The 12,203-nt window shown below is 39.8% G+C and overlaps 1 protein-coding gene across 1 annotated transcript in view; it reads right to left on the minus strand.

Moving 5' to 3' along the window:
* Positions 1-4,993, minus strand: part of LOC119595102 (splicing factor ESS-2 homolog) — a gene marked incomplete in the record, with an annotated part of 7,311 nt that extends 2,318 nt beyond the window's left edge. Inside the window, 5 exon segments of the mRNA XM_037944245.1 lie at positions 13-154; positions 336-531; positions 1,442-1,849; positions 2,800-2,941; positions 4,863-4,993. Coding sequence (XP_037800173.1) covers positions 13-154; positions 336-531; positions 1,442-1,849; positions 2,800-2,941; positions 4,863-4,933 — 959 coding nt within the window.
* Positions 4,994-12,203: the final 7,210 nt, after the last annotated feature.

Consider the following 12,203-nt stretch of genomic DNA (forward strand, 5'->3'; position numbering starts at 1 on the left):
TTTTTGCTCGGCTGGATTGCTGACGCCTCAATCATTGCTGCTTGGCTCAAGGTCTCAGTAAAGGGGTTGCCCTCAAACCTGGTGTTTGAAAGGCTTATTTCCCGCTTCTTCTGTTTTGCAAGTTCTATTGATCTTGTTTTTGATGGCAGTGCCGCTGTGAAGGAAATATCAAAATCAAGTTTAAAATAAATTGAAATATTTGATCATAAATAATGCTATTACTATCTTACTTTGCAATGGAATAATACCATCATAAACACTAGAAAGCATCATTTATCTCATCCATTCCAACTAGAGCCATCACAAAAGACTAGATCAGCATTCTCTAGACTCACCATCAGGCACAAACATGACAGAGTTGAACGTTTCAAATTTCCAATTTTCCACCTGTTTGGGCCGGGTATCGTTTTGCACTGAGGTTCCTGTGATGGCCAGCGTTGAGGCTTGAACTTGCTGCTCAGTCGTTGGTAGAGCAAGATTTGGTAAATGTTCCTTATTGTGTTTTTCTTCTGCATCAAACATCCAATAGTACTGCAGGAGAGAGAGAAAAAAAAAGAAATCTTAATTGATTATCAGGACTGCTACAGAACCTCTCACTGTGATAATGTGAGGGAAGGATATGGGTGAAAGAAAAAACAGGTTACTGCCCACAGAAATCTGCCCACACTACTCAGCCAAACTAGAAATTTGAAGTCTAGAAATTTGGGTAAATTTAAAAAACAGACAATATTTTGTCATACCTAAAATTAAAACTTACACATTTTGCTCTGACCATTTAAAAATGACTTGGACTTAGCTCCAATTAAAAGAAAAAATGGCAAGACAGAAGAAAAAAATCAATTGCCAGCAAGAAAATTAATGGTTCATGTCCTAGATCAGTGGGTCCCAAACTTTTCCAGGCTGGCGGGGCGCCCCCTTGGCACCCCTCCACTCATACACACAATTCTTTTTATTTTGGTATGCTTCAAATTGAAAACAAGATTAAACACAAAGATATATTTCACAAATAAAACCAAATTTAGTAAACCAATTTATTTAACAATTTTATCTGTCACGCCCCTACCATACCCATTTGCCTCACCATCCCCCTAGTTCTTCCACCTCCTACAGGGGGAACCAATATCCTAGAGCAGTGGTTCTTAACTGTGGTATTCAAAAGGTTAAGAATGACAAGTCCTAGAGGCTTTGCATTTTTTTCCACTATTAGGAAAGAACATCATATAACTATCTGTCTTAGAATAAGTAGTGTATGCACTTTATATGTGTCTGTATTGATACATATCTATATGCTTATACAAATATATGGACACAAAGGAAAAATGAACACTGTATGAGAAGATGAAATAACAATGTCAAAAGTCATTTACAAAAAATATAAATAACCTCTCTCCAAACTGTCTATTGTTATTAACAAGTTTATCACAACAGTATAACGTCATACCTTGGCCCTGAAGCGCTGCTCGCTCTTCTCCATTATCTGCTCAAAGCTTTCGTTATCTTCACTCGTGTGGTTTTGAAGGAATTCATCCAGCGACATCTCTTTCCCACTCACAGAGCTCTTGTCACTTTGTTTGTCTTTTCTATTAGTCTCTGGCGTTTCCAACCCTTCTCCAAAAGCGCTTGCCATCTGGGGTGTTGCACAACCTCGGCTCTCAGAGGGAGTCTCAAATGTTGCTGGACTCTCCTCAACATTGCGGAGGACAGGCGTTTCCTTCCCAGAGGAGTATTTAGAGTAAAGTTCCCTTAATTTGACCATGTCATTCTGCTCTCTGGCATCTAAGTACTCTAGCCTGTCCTTCAAATTCTCCAGGTCAGGGAAAAAATCTCTCTCTATTATTTTCTCCACTTCCTGAAACAGAAAAAGAAAACCTATTGCCCAACAATGATTTTAACCCAAAGCCAACGGGCATGGCACGTATGTACATGCCAAGCCCACTTTGAGTTTACTTTATTAATTGTTTTTACACATAGATGGCTACTAAGTACCAAGTCACCAATAAACCAAATATGAGTACTGCCTGTTTTGCCTGTTTACCCTTTTCCTTGATTTTTTAAAATACTTTACATTATCTTATATTGTTGTTACTAATGTCAATAACATTATAGTAATTATAATGTCTATAACAAAAATAACACCATCGATATTTAAAGCATTAATAAAAATAACGGTTTTCCTGCAAATTCAAGGAAAGGTGAAATCAGATAAAGTCACAAGGTCTACTAATTGACTCTTTGTGGCTAAGCACTTGCAGAGCCATCTATGTGTAGAGACATTTCACAGAAAAAAATAAATAAAAAATAAAAAATGAGCACAGCATTTTCCTGGCAACATTGAGTTAACATACCAATGTCAGGAGTGCATGAATACACTTCTTTTATTAGTCCTACATTACCATGGGGTCAATTCCTTGAATTTTCAAGATGGAAAGTTATTTCTAATAATGCTATGATAATGATAATGACAATATTATTAATGAGTATGAAAAAATATCCATAATAAAAACAACAAAATAATTTTTTTTTTCCAGGGCAAAAAAAAAATCAGAGAACATGTTAAACAGGTATAATCAGGTAGGCCTAGTAATCACTCCGTGGTGACTACTCACTTGTTAAGTTATGTGTGCAAAACCATAATTACGAAAACAAAACTACTGTGGATGGTGCAAGTATCCAGAACCTGTGAACAATAATATCAACAGATTTTACAAAGCATAATACACTCAACACTCTGACAAACTAATAATCAACGAGGTAAAACAAAATGATCAGAGTAAATTAATCTAGGAACTTCTATCTAACCTTGACGTAAGTATCTTCATCTAGCACTTTTTTCTTCTTCCGAGGAGCTGGCTGAATGGGTTTCTTGAAGACTTCCATGTTATTTTGTGATACTTCTATGGCCTTCTGACCTGGTGAGTCTGACCCATCTGGTGTGTCCATGCTGTAAAAAAATATTGTTTTTAATTGTACTGATTCATTATCATTATAAATGGATGTAGGAATTACAAACTTAAATAGTTGAGTGTTCAAGAATACATTTGTGAATACATACATATGAGTGAATATTTGTTAAATGAAACAATAAAAAAATTCTGGGCTCACACCTTTTTTAAACTGGCCATCTTTCTGTTCTTGGCAAGTTTTAAATTGACATTCTGACTATTCCCAAAGAATTTATAAATAAAAACAAAGAAAATGCAATATAGGCAAAAAATCCTGAATAAGCCTGACTTCTATTTTGTAAACAACAAGTTTTTCTCGTGAATGAAAGCTAACCATGTCATTAAGTTGTAACAACCCCAATCTAATTTTAATGGTTACAATAATGAAGGAAAATCATTACCCCAATCAAATTTTAATGGCTACAGCAATGAAGGAAAATCATGAATTATACAAAGGAAATTATATGGTGAAAAGCAAGTGGATAAAATCACTTTAACAATACAATAAGCTCCTTCATGGCAGAATTAAGTTAAGTCTGCATCCTATAAATGACCTCTATTCTACTAGTCATTTTTAGTGAAAATGTGCTGACTATATGTAGAAAAGGTATGAATGAGAATGAATATCTTCTCAGTGCAACAGATGTATCTGACCAGCTTCAAATATATCTTTGTCAGCATGTATTTCTCACTAAGATATAATTGAGACCAGTCAAAAAGTGCCCTTGCATTTTGAAGATATCATTTCTCATTCATACCATTACTACAATTGTTAAAATGAACACAATTCATGTGCTGATTATTTTTGCCTTTATATGTAAATTATATAAAACTAATCATTTTGGTTAGGTTTGATTAAATAAAGAGTAGGGCTAACTTGCAGGCCAAGTTAGATATGTATCAACCACACTCAAAAGTTTCATGTCAAGGTGAAGTTCACATTGCACAGTATAATGCATTCTTTAATATTAATCACTAACCTGAAATGCTAATGAAAATTACATTACACAATAATACCAAATCTTATGCTGACTGACAAACACACCAAGAATGCACATGGTAAGGATTCACACACTGATTGCAGAAAGCCTGAAATCATGCAATGGCTGTGGGGGACTGAATAGTGGATGGAACAACATAATGATATATCCCCCACAGGGAAATCTTCACTTTTAAAAACTTTTCTTTTGAAAGTAAAGCTACAAGCTATTACATGCCTAATGTTGTGCTTGAAGAAAAAGGCAGGTGCTAACAAGGGAAGCTGCCAATGTGTACCAACAAACCCACATTAATGGCCATTAGTAAAATTCTAATACCCCAGTCAATGGGTTAATTCTAATGTCCCTTTCCATCTATGACACTGTTATCACAAAATGATAATAAGGATAATTTAGCAAATGTTATGAAGACGAATGTATAGCTACCAATGGCAATTCGGCACACACTGGCGCTCTTGGAAAGGCCAGCAAACTTCCACCATGTACATTTTGATAAATTGCAACTTCCTGTCCTCCCCTGGTGATTTACAGATAAGTAAGAAACCTATCCAATTTCTATAAGGTTGATAATCCCAGATCACAGCAGGTTTCAAGAGAATAAGAATGGAAAAGAGCCATTATAATTAAAATAAAAAATACAAAAATAGAAAGCAATTGCGCGTCATTTAAAAATTTACCCAAAATTCTTTTATATTCAATATACCGTCCAAGAATACTTTTAAACAGTAGAAATCTCTAGATTTTCCTGTTAACAATGCAAGCTTCAGCAAAAAAAAACCAAAAATATGGCATTTCGTTAAAGTTATCGCAAAAATATGACCTAAGAAAGAAGTAGATCATTCTAATCTTTCTATAGGACTGTTTATAACAATATAGTTGGGTCAGTAATACTTTTAACATAAATAAAATACCTTGCGCTTACTTTCGCTTCGGCCAACTCCGTCTGTACTGTGGGACTATAAGTGGAGAAACCAAATAAACGTTTATAAACATGTATAAACGTTTGGATTCTGAAACAACTGACTGTCGTGTACCTGGGAAGGATTAAAAAAAAAGATCGGTTGCCTTACCTAGATATTCTTTAGGTTTGGCTGTCTATGTATGTGCATTTATATGTATGCATTATGCATGTGTTTATGTATGTATGTATGTATATGTCTATGAATATGTGTACATTAACATCGCATGGATGCGTAGGTGTAATTTATCTAAACACTTTTTAGTAGTTTATTTGTGCTTTTTTCATCTAGGATTTCGAACATTTCTTTATCTTTGATCAAGACAATGTTTTCATCTTTAAAGATGACGCTCTTTATCTTCGCTTTTAGTTTTACTTTTTTCTAAGATGAAAAAAAAACTTCTCATGTGCTGCTTGTCCTCTGAATCTATTTCCTAATATTTATTTTTTCTTCGAGCTTTTACTTCTGCTCAACAACTTTTGTTATTTTCCTAATTCGGTTTTGAATATCGGCACAAATATATCAATTTTCATATCACAGAAAATATCGAGTAAAGCATGTCTAGATTTTTGTGTAGAATTGTATTTTACTCTGTTCTCAAAAACTCTCCTTTGCTTCAATGATCACCTCATTACTTCTCTCCCGTCTCTTCAGATGACTTTTTCCTTCAAAGGGTAATATTTTGATTTAATTACAAGATATCATTTTTCTAATGTAATGTTATCTTTGTTTCTTGTGACTATTGGCTAAGCATAGACTTAATGGTTAAAAGCAAGATAAATGTGCTAGACATCTAAGGTCATGTAGCACTATAGTTAATGTTAGGGAAGGGTGGTTGAGTTGTTGAGTTGAGTTGTCTAAGCTGGGCAAAGGAATTGGTGAGTGAAAGGGTTAGGGTCGGGTATGGTAAGGAGTTAGATTAGATGAAGAATATGTATGCGTTTGAGGAAAGAGAATAGGTTGTTGAAGCAGAAAGTGTGGGATTCTGTAAGGATGTCTGATAGGTTGGGAGGTCGGTGAAGGGGGGATAGGTGGGGGAAAGCAGAGGTACAAGTTGTTTCAAAACGTGGGCACGGCAGTAGGATGTGTGGGATTGGAGTGTCTGGTGGTGTGTATTGACTTTATGAGAGTTAATGAGTTACATAAGGGATTCACGCGCGTAAGGAGGGAGTGGAAGGGATAGAGGGGATGGTGGGAGGGTTAATGTGGGTGGGGTTGGGGTCGGGGGGGATGGGCTGTGTTGGGAGGGGGTAGGAGGATAGGGTGTAGGGGGGATATCGTTAGGAGGAGGATGGATATCAGCAGTTACTTGGAGTGTGGAAGGAGCAGGAGTTGTAAGATTTGGAGGTTGAGTGTCAGTTTTCATTAAGTAATCTTGAATATTTTCAATGGTTTCTTCTTCTGAGTTGGTTGGGGAGTTTTGGGGGATAAAGGATTTCTTGTGAGGGGGGGAAGAGAGGACTGGTGTCTCAAGCATAGGAGCAAAGGAAGGTGGAGGTGATTGTGTGGTAGGGGAAGAGGGGGTGGACCGTTTGTTCTGTCTGTTACGGGTAGTGCGAGGAGGGAGAGGGGAAGGTGTTGGGGTTGTAGTAGTGATTGAAGTATCTGTAGTAGAGATTGGAGTGTCTGGATTTAGGATGGCAAAAGAGTTTGCTGGGGAAGGTAGGGGAAGGGGTTGAGGGGGGGGTAGGAGAATTGGTAGAATGAGCAGTATTACTGGAGTAAGGAGTAAGAGAGAAACCACGTCGACGTGCTTCTTGTCTGGCTTCAAGTAGCGTGAGTCCAAGTTTGAATCTGAGAGTTGCTACCTCAGACTCAAATTTATAGGTGGGACAACCCCTATAAAATACATTATGGGGGCCGCCACAGTTGGCACATGTGCGTGATTGTGCAGGGCAGTTAGATCGGGTATGGCCAGGTTGGGCACATAGTGGGCATCTGGCTGTGGAACGGCAATGTTTGGCTGGGTGTCCTAGACGCCAACAATTTTGGCACTGACGTGGAGGGGGTTGGTATGGACGAAGAGGGAGGGATTCTCCTCCTATGTAGACGTTAAAGGGAAGGTCATGTCTACGGAAGGTAATTTTGGCTATGTTAGTGGGTTTCTTTCGATGGCCTCTGGGGGGAATGGAGTAGCATTGTACTGATGTTGCATCATAGTCTGTGAGACAGGCAAGTAGATCTCCACAATCTGACCAATCTTTGTCATAGATTGGGCAATTTGCTGGGGAGATTGAAACTGTTCCGGTGCAAGTATTGAGGGTTGGATGGGGTTCTGCAAGGATGGGGTTACCATATAGGTCTGTTAGTTTTGTTAATGCTATAGCTTGGTTTTCGGATGTTACTGTGACAAGACGGGAGCGGTTGGGTCGGCTACGGAAAGAGACTTTACCTACTTGTTTTTGGAGACATTGTTGGAAGAGAAGGGTGTTGTCAGAGTAGGGAGCTGTGGGAGGGATCACGAAAAATCGGTCCCATTTGGCTGCGCTGAAGAGGGTATTCAAAATTGTTGTAGAGATAGGGGTAGTCGAAGGGCGGGGGCGTAACGAAGATGGAGTAGTGTTAAGGGAGGTAGTGTTATGGGGAGGTGGGCAATAAGGCTGTAAGGTATTAATAAGGGAGGATGGGGTGGTTGATGTTGAAGGTTGTGGGGGTAGAGGTGTTAAAGTTGAGATTGCTGGGAGAGTGGAAATGTTCCTTAAGGGTTGATTGTTGGCTACTGTACTAGTAGGTATTGATGAGGGGGTAGTTATTGCAGTGTTCGGAGCCGTGGTCAAAGGAGAGCCTGGGGTCAGGGAATCGGGTGGGTTTACATCGTTGGGGCTATTTGATAAAGGGGCAAGCCTCATTGCCCCTAATAGTGGGGATAAGTTTTCATTACTGGCCATGGTAGCCTGGATTATGTTGGGGATAAAAACAGTCCACCCCTCAGGGTCCCCTTGAGGGGTAAGGGCTAGATAACTAAATCAGGGGAATACCGTGCCCATGGCTCCCTCAGGCCGTTCAGGACTGGCACAAAGTCAGCCTTTCATCCTTTCAGCACGGCTCTCACACCTTAGGAGGTGGATAGCAGAAGGGTTTGGTGAAGGGACAGAAACGAAAAGTGGGAAGGAAAATAAAGACCATGCAAAATTAGTTGAGTCGAGGGCTGAGTCCCAAGGTTGGGGAGTTCCCCATCATTGGGTCCCAGTCTCCGCCTCCTAAGCCCCCCCACGACAACAACGGGCAAGGGATTGGGGGGGTAAGCATAGACCTTCCCATGTTTATTCTCTTGTTTTGATGAAAACAACAACCACTTACGATTTGTAGAATTTTGCACTCCACGAATCTCAGAATGTAAACTTTCCTAGTTCAGTATAAATTTAGAACTTCTAGTTAGAATTTCTTTTAAATTGGCTGTTTCTTCCAGTTGCTTCTATTTCCATAGCCTTGAAGGTCCGCTTCGGGATTTTGTTTAATTTCTAATTGCTTTATTATTAACCGTTTCCTTGACATACCCCCCCCCCCAGCTTCATCTTTAATCCAAATGTCTGTGAGTTTTCCTAAAGTAGCATCCATCCCCAAAACGAGAGAGAGAGAGAGAGCGTTACACTCCTATTACCGCCGTGAACTGTGTGAACGACATAAAGCCTGAAAGTTTTACACGAATATTAACTTGCCTGAGCTAGAGCTCGTAGAACCATGAAACAAGCGAAAAGAGACTCTTCGCGAAGCTTTGTCTTTGCAATTAACAGCTGTATATGGGTATCATAATCATGGTCCAATTTAGATAAAATGGAAAAGAACAAAAATGCTTTGAAATGTTGGAAACATCATACATTCGGAAACCTGTTTCGAATCATCTGGAGAGATTTGCAATCGCCAAGGCAGTTATACAAATAGGGCTGAAAATTTCCAACCGGCATTCTTGCCCACCATGGAAACGGCTGGACTGTAACTTGTAAACTTTGCTACAGGAGATGATCATGGAGTAGAAACGTATTGGAAGAGCCAGACAAAAACTCAAGATGTAGAAATTCTACGATATGACACAGTGATATGGCCTTTGCTTTGCTTTAAACAAAATTTCACTTCTGACTTTCATCTGTCGAACGATTTCTACCACTCTGACGTTTTCGTCCTGGCAAGCAGGTCTCGTGTTACTGCCTTTATCTTTATGTATGATAACTGACATTTTGCGCTGAAAATTGTGCATTATGATATACCAGTATAATGCAGAATCAGAAATTATTCATACCAGGTGGCTCTAGTGCATTTACTTTTCCACATTGGAATTGATGTAGAACAAGAAGGAAGGGTAGACACCGGGGAAGTGGTAGAGATTAGAGTGCCTGGATGTGGAATGGTAAAAAAAATGACTAGGGGAGGGAGAGGGCAGGAGAAGGAATGTAAGGAGTAGGAGGCAGAGATACTAAGAGAAATGTAGAAACATCTTGGGAAGAAGGGGGGGGGGAGCGAAGGACAACGCTGGAGTAGAGCAAGAGAAAACCTCGGTTCTCAAATTTATCTATGAATCTGAGAACGGCCACCTCTGACACAGACTTTTCGTAGGGTGGTAGCTCCTATGAAACATATCATGGGAGTCATCGTAACTGGTACGTGTGAGTGATTGCTAGGGCAGTTTGGATGATCATGGCAAGATTAGGCACATATAGGGCAGCGGGATGTGGAGCAACAGTGTTTGGCAGAGTGGCCTAGACGCCACAATTTTGACATTGATAGGAGGGAGGTTGATATGGCTGGGCTGGGAGGGGCTCTTTGCCAATAGTCTGACCAATTCTTGTCGTAGGCAGGGCAATCTGCTGGGGAGATGGAAACAGTTCCAGTACAAGTATTAAGGGAGGGGTCAGGCAGGAATGTGCTCACCAGTGAAGTCAGTCAGGGTAAATAATGCTTGAACTTGGAACTTAGATGTAACTGTAACAAGGCGTGAACGATCGGGACGTCTGCGGAAGGAATGTTTGCCTATTTGTATTTTGGAAGCATTGTTGAAAGAGGAGAGTGTTATCAGAGTAAGAGGCTGTAAGGGGATCACAAAAAATCGATCCCATTTGGCTGGGCTAAAAAGAGTAGGGTGAGGTAGTACAGGAGGGAGGAGGATAATAAGGATGAAGAATAGTAATATGGGAGAAGGGAGTTGAAAAAAATGTGGATGTTGGGAGAGTAAGGAATGTTTTCTAAAGAGTAGGTATGAATGACCTAGGTGGATGACTTGGAATGGACTGAGCTGACACATTTATCGAGAAGTAGTAACAGTGTTCGTAGTCATGAACAAAGGAGAGCCACTGGTCGGGGAACCAGAAAAGTTAAACTCAGTAGGGCCATTCGGTAAAGAGCAGTCCTCGGTATCCTTGGTAAGGGTACAAAATCATTATTGGCCAGGGTAAGACTGGAGTATGTGGGGAAGGGAAACGGTTCACCCATCAGGGTCCCCACGATGGGTAAGGGCTTGACAAATAAACAGGGGAATACTGTACCCATATTTATTTATTTACTGAACATTTTCTGCTGCGTCATCTAAGGTCATCTCTGAGGCATATTCAAAATATAGTGATAGGGTGGGCTTGGGGCGAACCTCGAGTAAGAGTTTTTTGGTTCACGAGGCGATGTTTGTCGATTTCCAGAATGGTGAAAAGACAAACAAATGAGACATCAAAGGTCACACAATATTATGGCGAAAGGGGTAAAAATGAGTTAACGATTAGAATAAGGAGACAGAAGGAGATGAAGAAGGGAAGGAAAAGGAAAGAAGAAAATATCAAAATTACTTGAGGCGAGGGCTGACGTCCCTTACATTAGGGCTCAGTCTCCGTCTCCCAGCCCCCTCCCCCCCACGACAACAACGAGCAAGGGATTGAAGGGACTGTGCCTATAACTCCCCGAGGCTTTTTATCCTTCAACACAGTTCTCTCACCTTGGGGAAAGGACGAAAGGGATTGAAGAAAGAAAAGTAAAAGTAAGGCCTAAGGCAGGGGGAATCCCCAGCCCTCGTTCTTATGTCCCCTACGAATACAATAGGCAAGAATAAGACTTAGTTATGAAAACTACACACTCACAGAACGCACGGTAGATGACTGAGGACACGCCCTCCCCTACACACATATATGTATGTCAATATTTAATAATGGCAGTGATTAGTATTTTTGTGCTCAAAGCTTTTCTGAACTTTTAATTTCTTTTTTTTTCTTGGTCCAGTCATTACGGACCAGGAACTTGAACCAGTAACTATTAATATCTAAAAAAAAATGTAATTCCACTCACAAGATAATTATCTTTGCCAAGTATTCATGGACACTCTTAAAGATGTCTTTCCTATTTTGTTTACTTAGTCATTAATCAAGGATGGTGTTTTCTAAAATTTAGACGATCCCTTAATATTTCTACGAAATTCATATTCTAGAATTGTTTTCGGATTTCATGTTCAATATTCAGTCCTTTGTACAGATGCTGGTTAATGGTCAATGCTTTAAAACAAATAAATGTGCTAATATAGCACTATGTTAGAGTATTGTGGTGAAAGAGGTTTAAAAAAGTTCTTTATTAAAACAAAATGTCTTAAATTTCAACGGTCATGGTATTATAAGATAGTATGGTAGTTAGGATAAAAGTAAGGTAGTTAGGATAAAAGATCAAATGGAGGGAATTTATGCGTCTGAGGAAGGGGAATAGGTTGTCAGTTGAAAAGGTAGGGGATTCCGTGAAGATGTTTGACAGGGGGGTCGGGGAAGAGAGATCAAATAAGGAAAAACGAGTGTACGGGCTTCAGGAAAGTGAGTGCAGGATAGCAAGATATATGGGACTGAGAGCTGAGCATAGAAGTGGGTTGGAGCATGACATGAAGTATGAATGTCTGAGGCGGGTGTAAGCTATTCGTAAATGGGCACGGTTATTTTCCCACCGTCTGTTCTGGTGGTATGGTACCGACCAAGGAGAGAAGCAAGGTTTTATGGTTCGTAGTTTATTGGTGTCAGGCAGAACCAGAGAGATTGCCAACGGTTATAGAGGAAATTTTTGAAGTGAGGGTTGTAGTCGGTAGCTGGGATGCGTGAAAAGCGGTGGTTGTTGGGTTGGCAAAGAGGCGAATCATGCCAAGGCATCTGATTTTTCATTGCCGGGGATCCCGACATGGCTGTATATCCAGTAAAATTTAACTATTTTCTGTTGTGTAGACAGAAAAAAAATCTGCCTGTATTTTATGGAGTATAAGGTTGACAGAGCGTATGAATTGTGTGAGTGATATTGATTTGCGTGAGTCAAGTGAAGATAGTGAAAGATGAGGAGGAGATGGAAGACATGCGTTGCTA

Source organism: Penaeus monodon, chromosome 35 (genome assembly GCF_015228065.2).
Source record: "Penaeus monodon isolate SGIC_2016 chromosome 35, NSTDA_Pmon_1, whole genome shotgun sequence".
NCBI lineage: Eukaryota > Metazoa > Arthropoda > Malacostraca > Decapoda > Penaeidae > Penaeus > Penaeus monodon.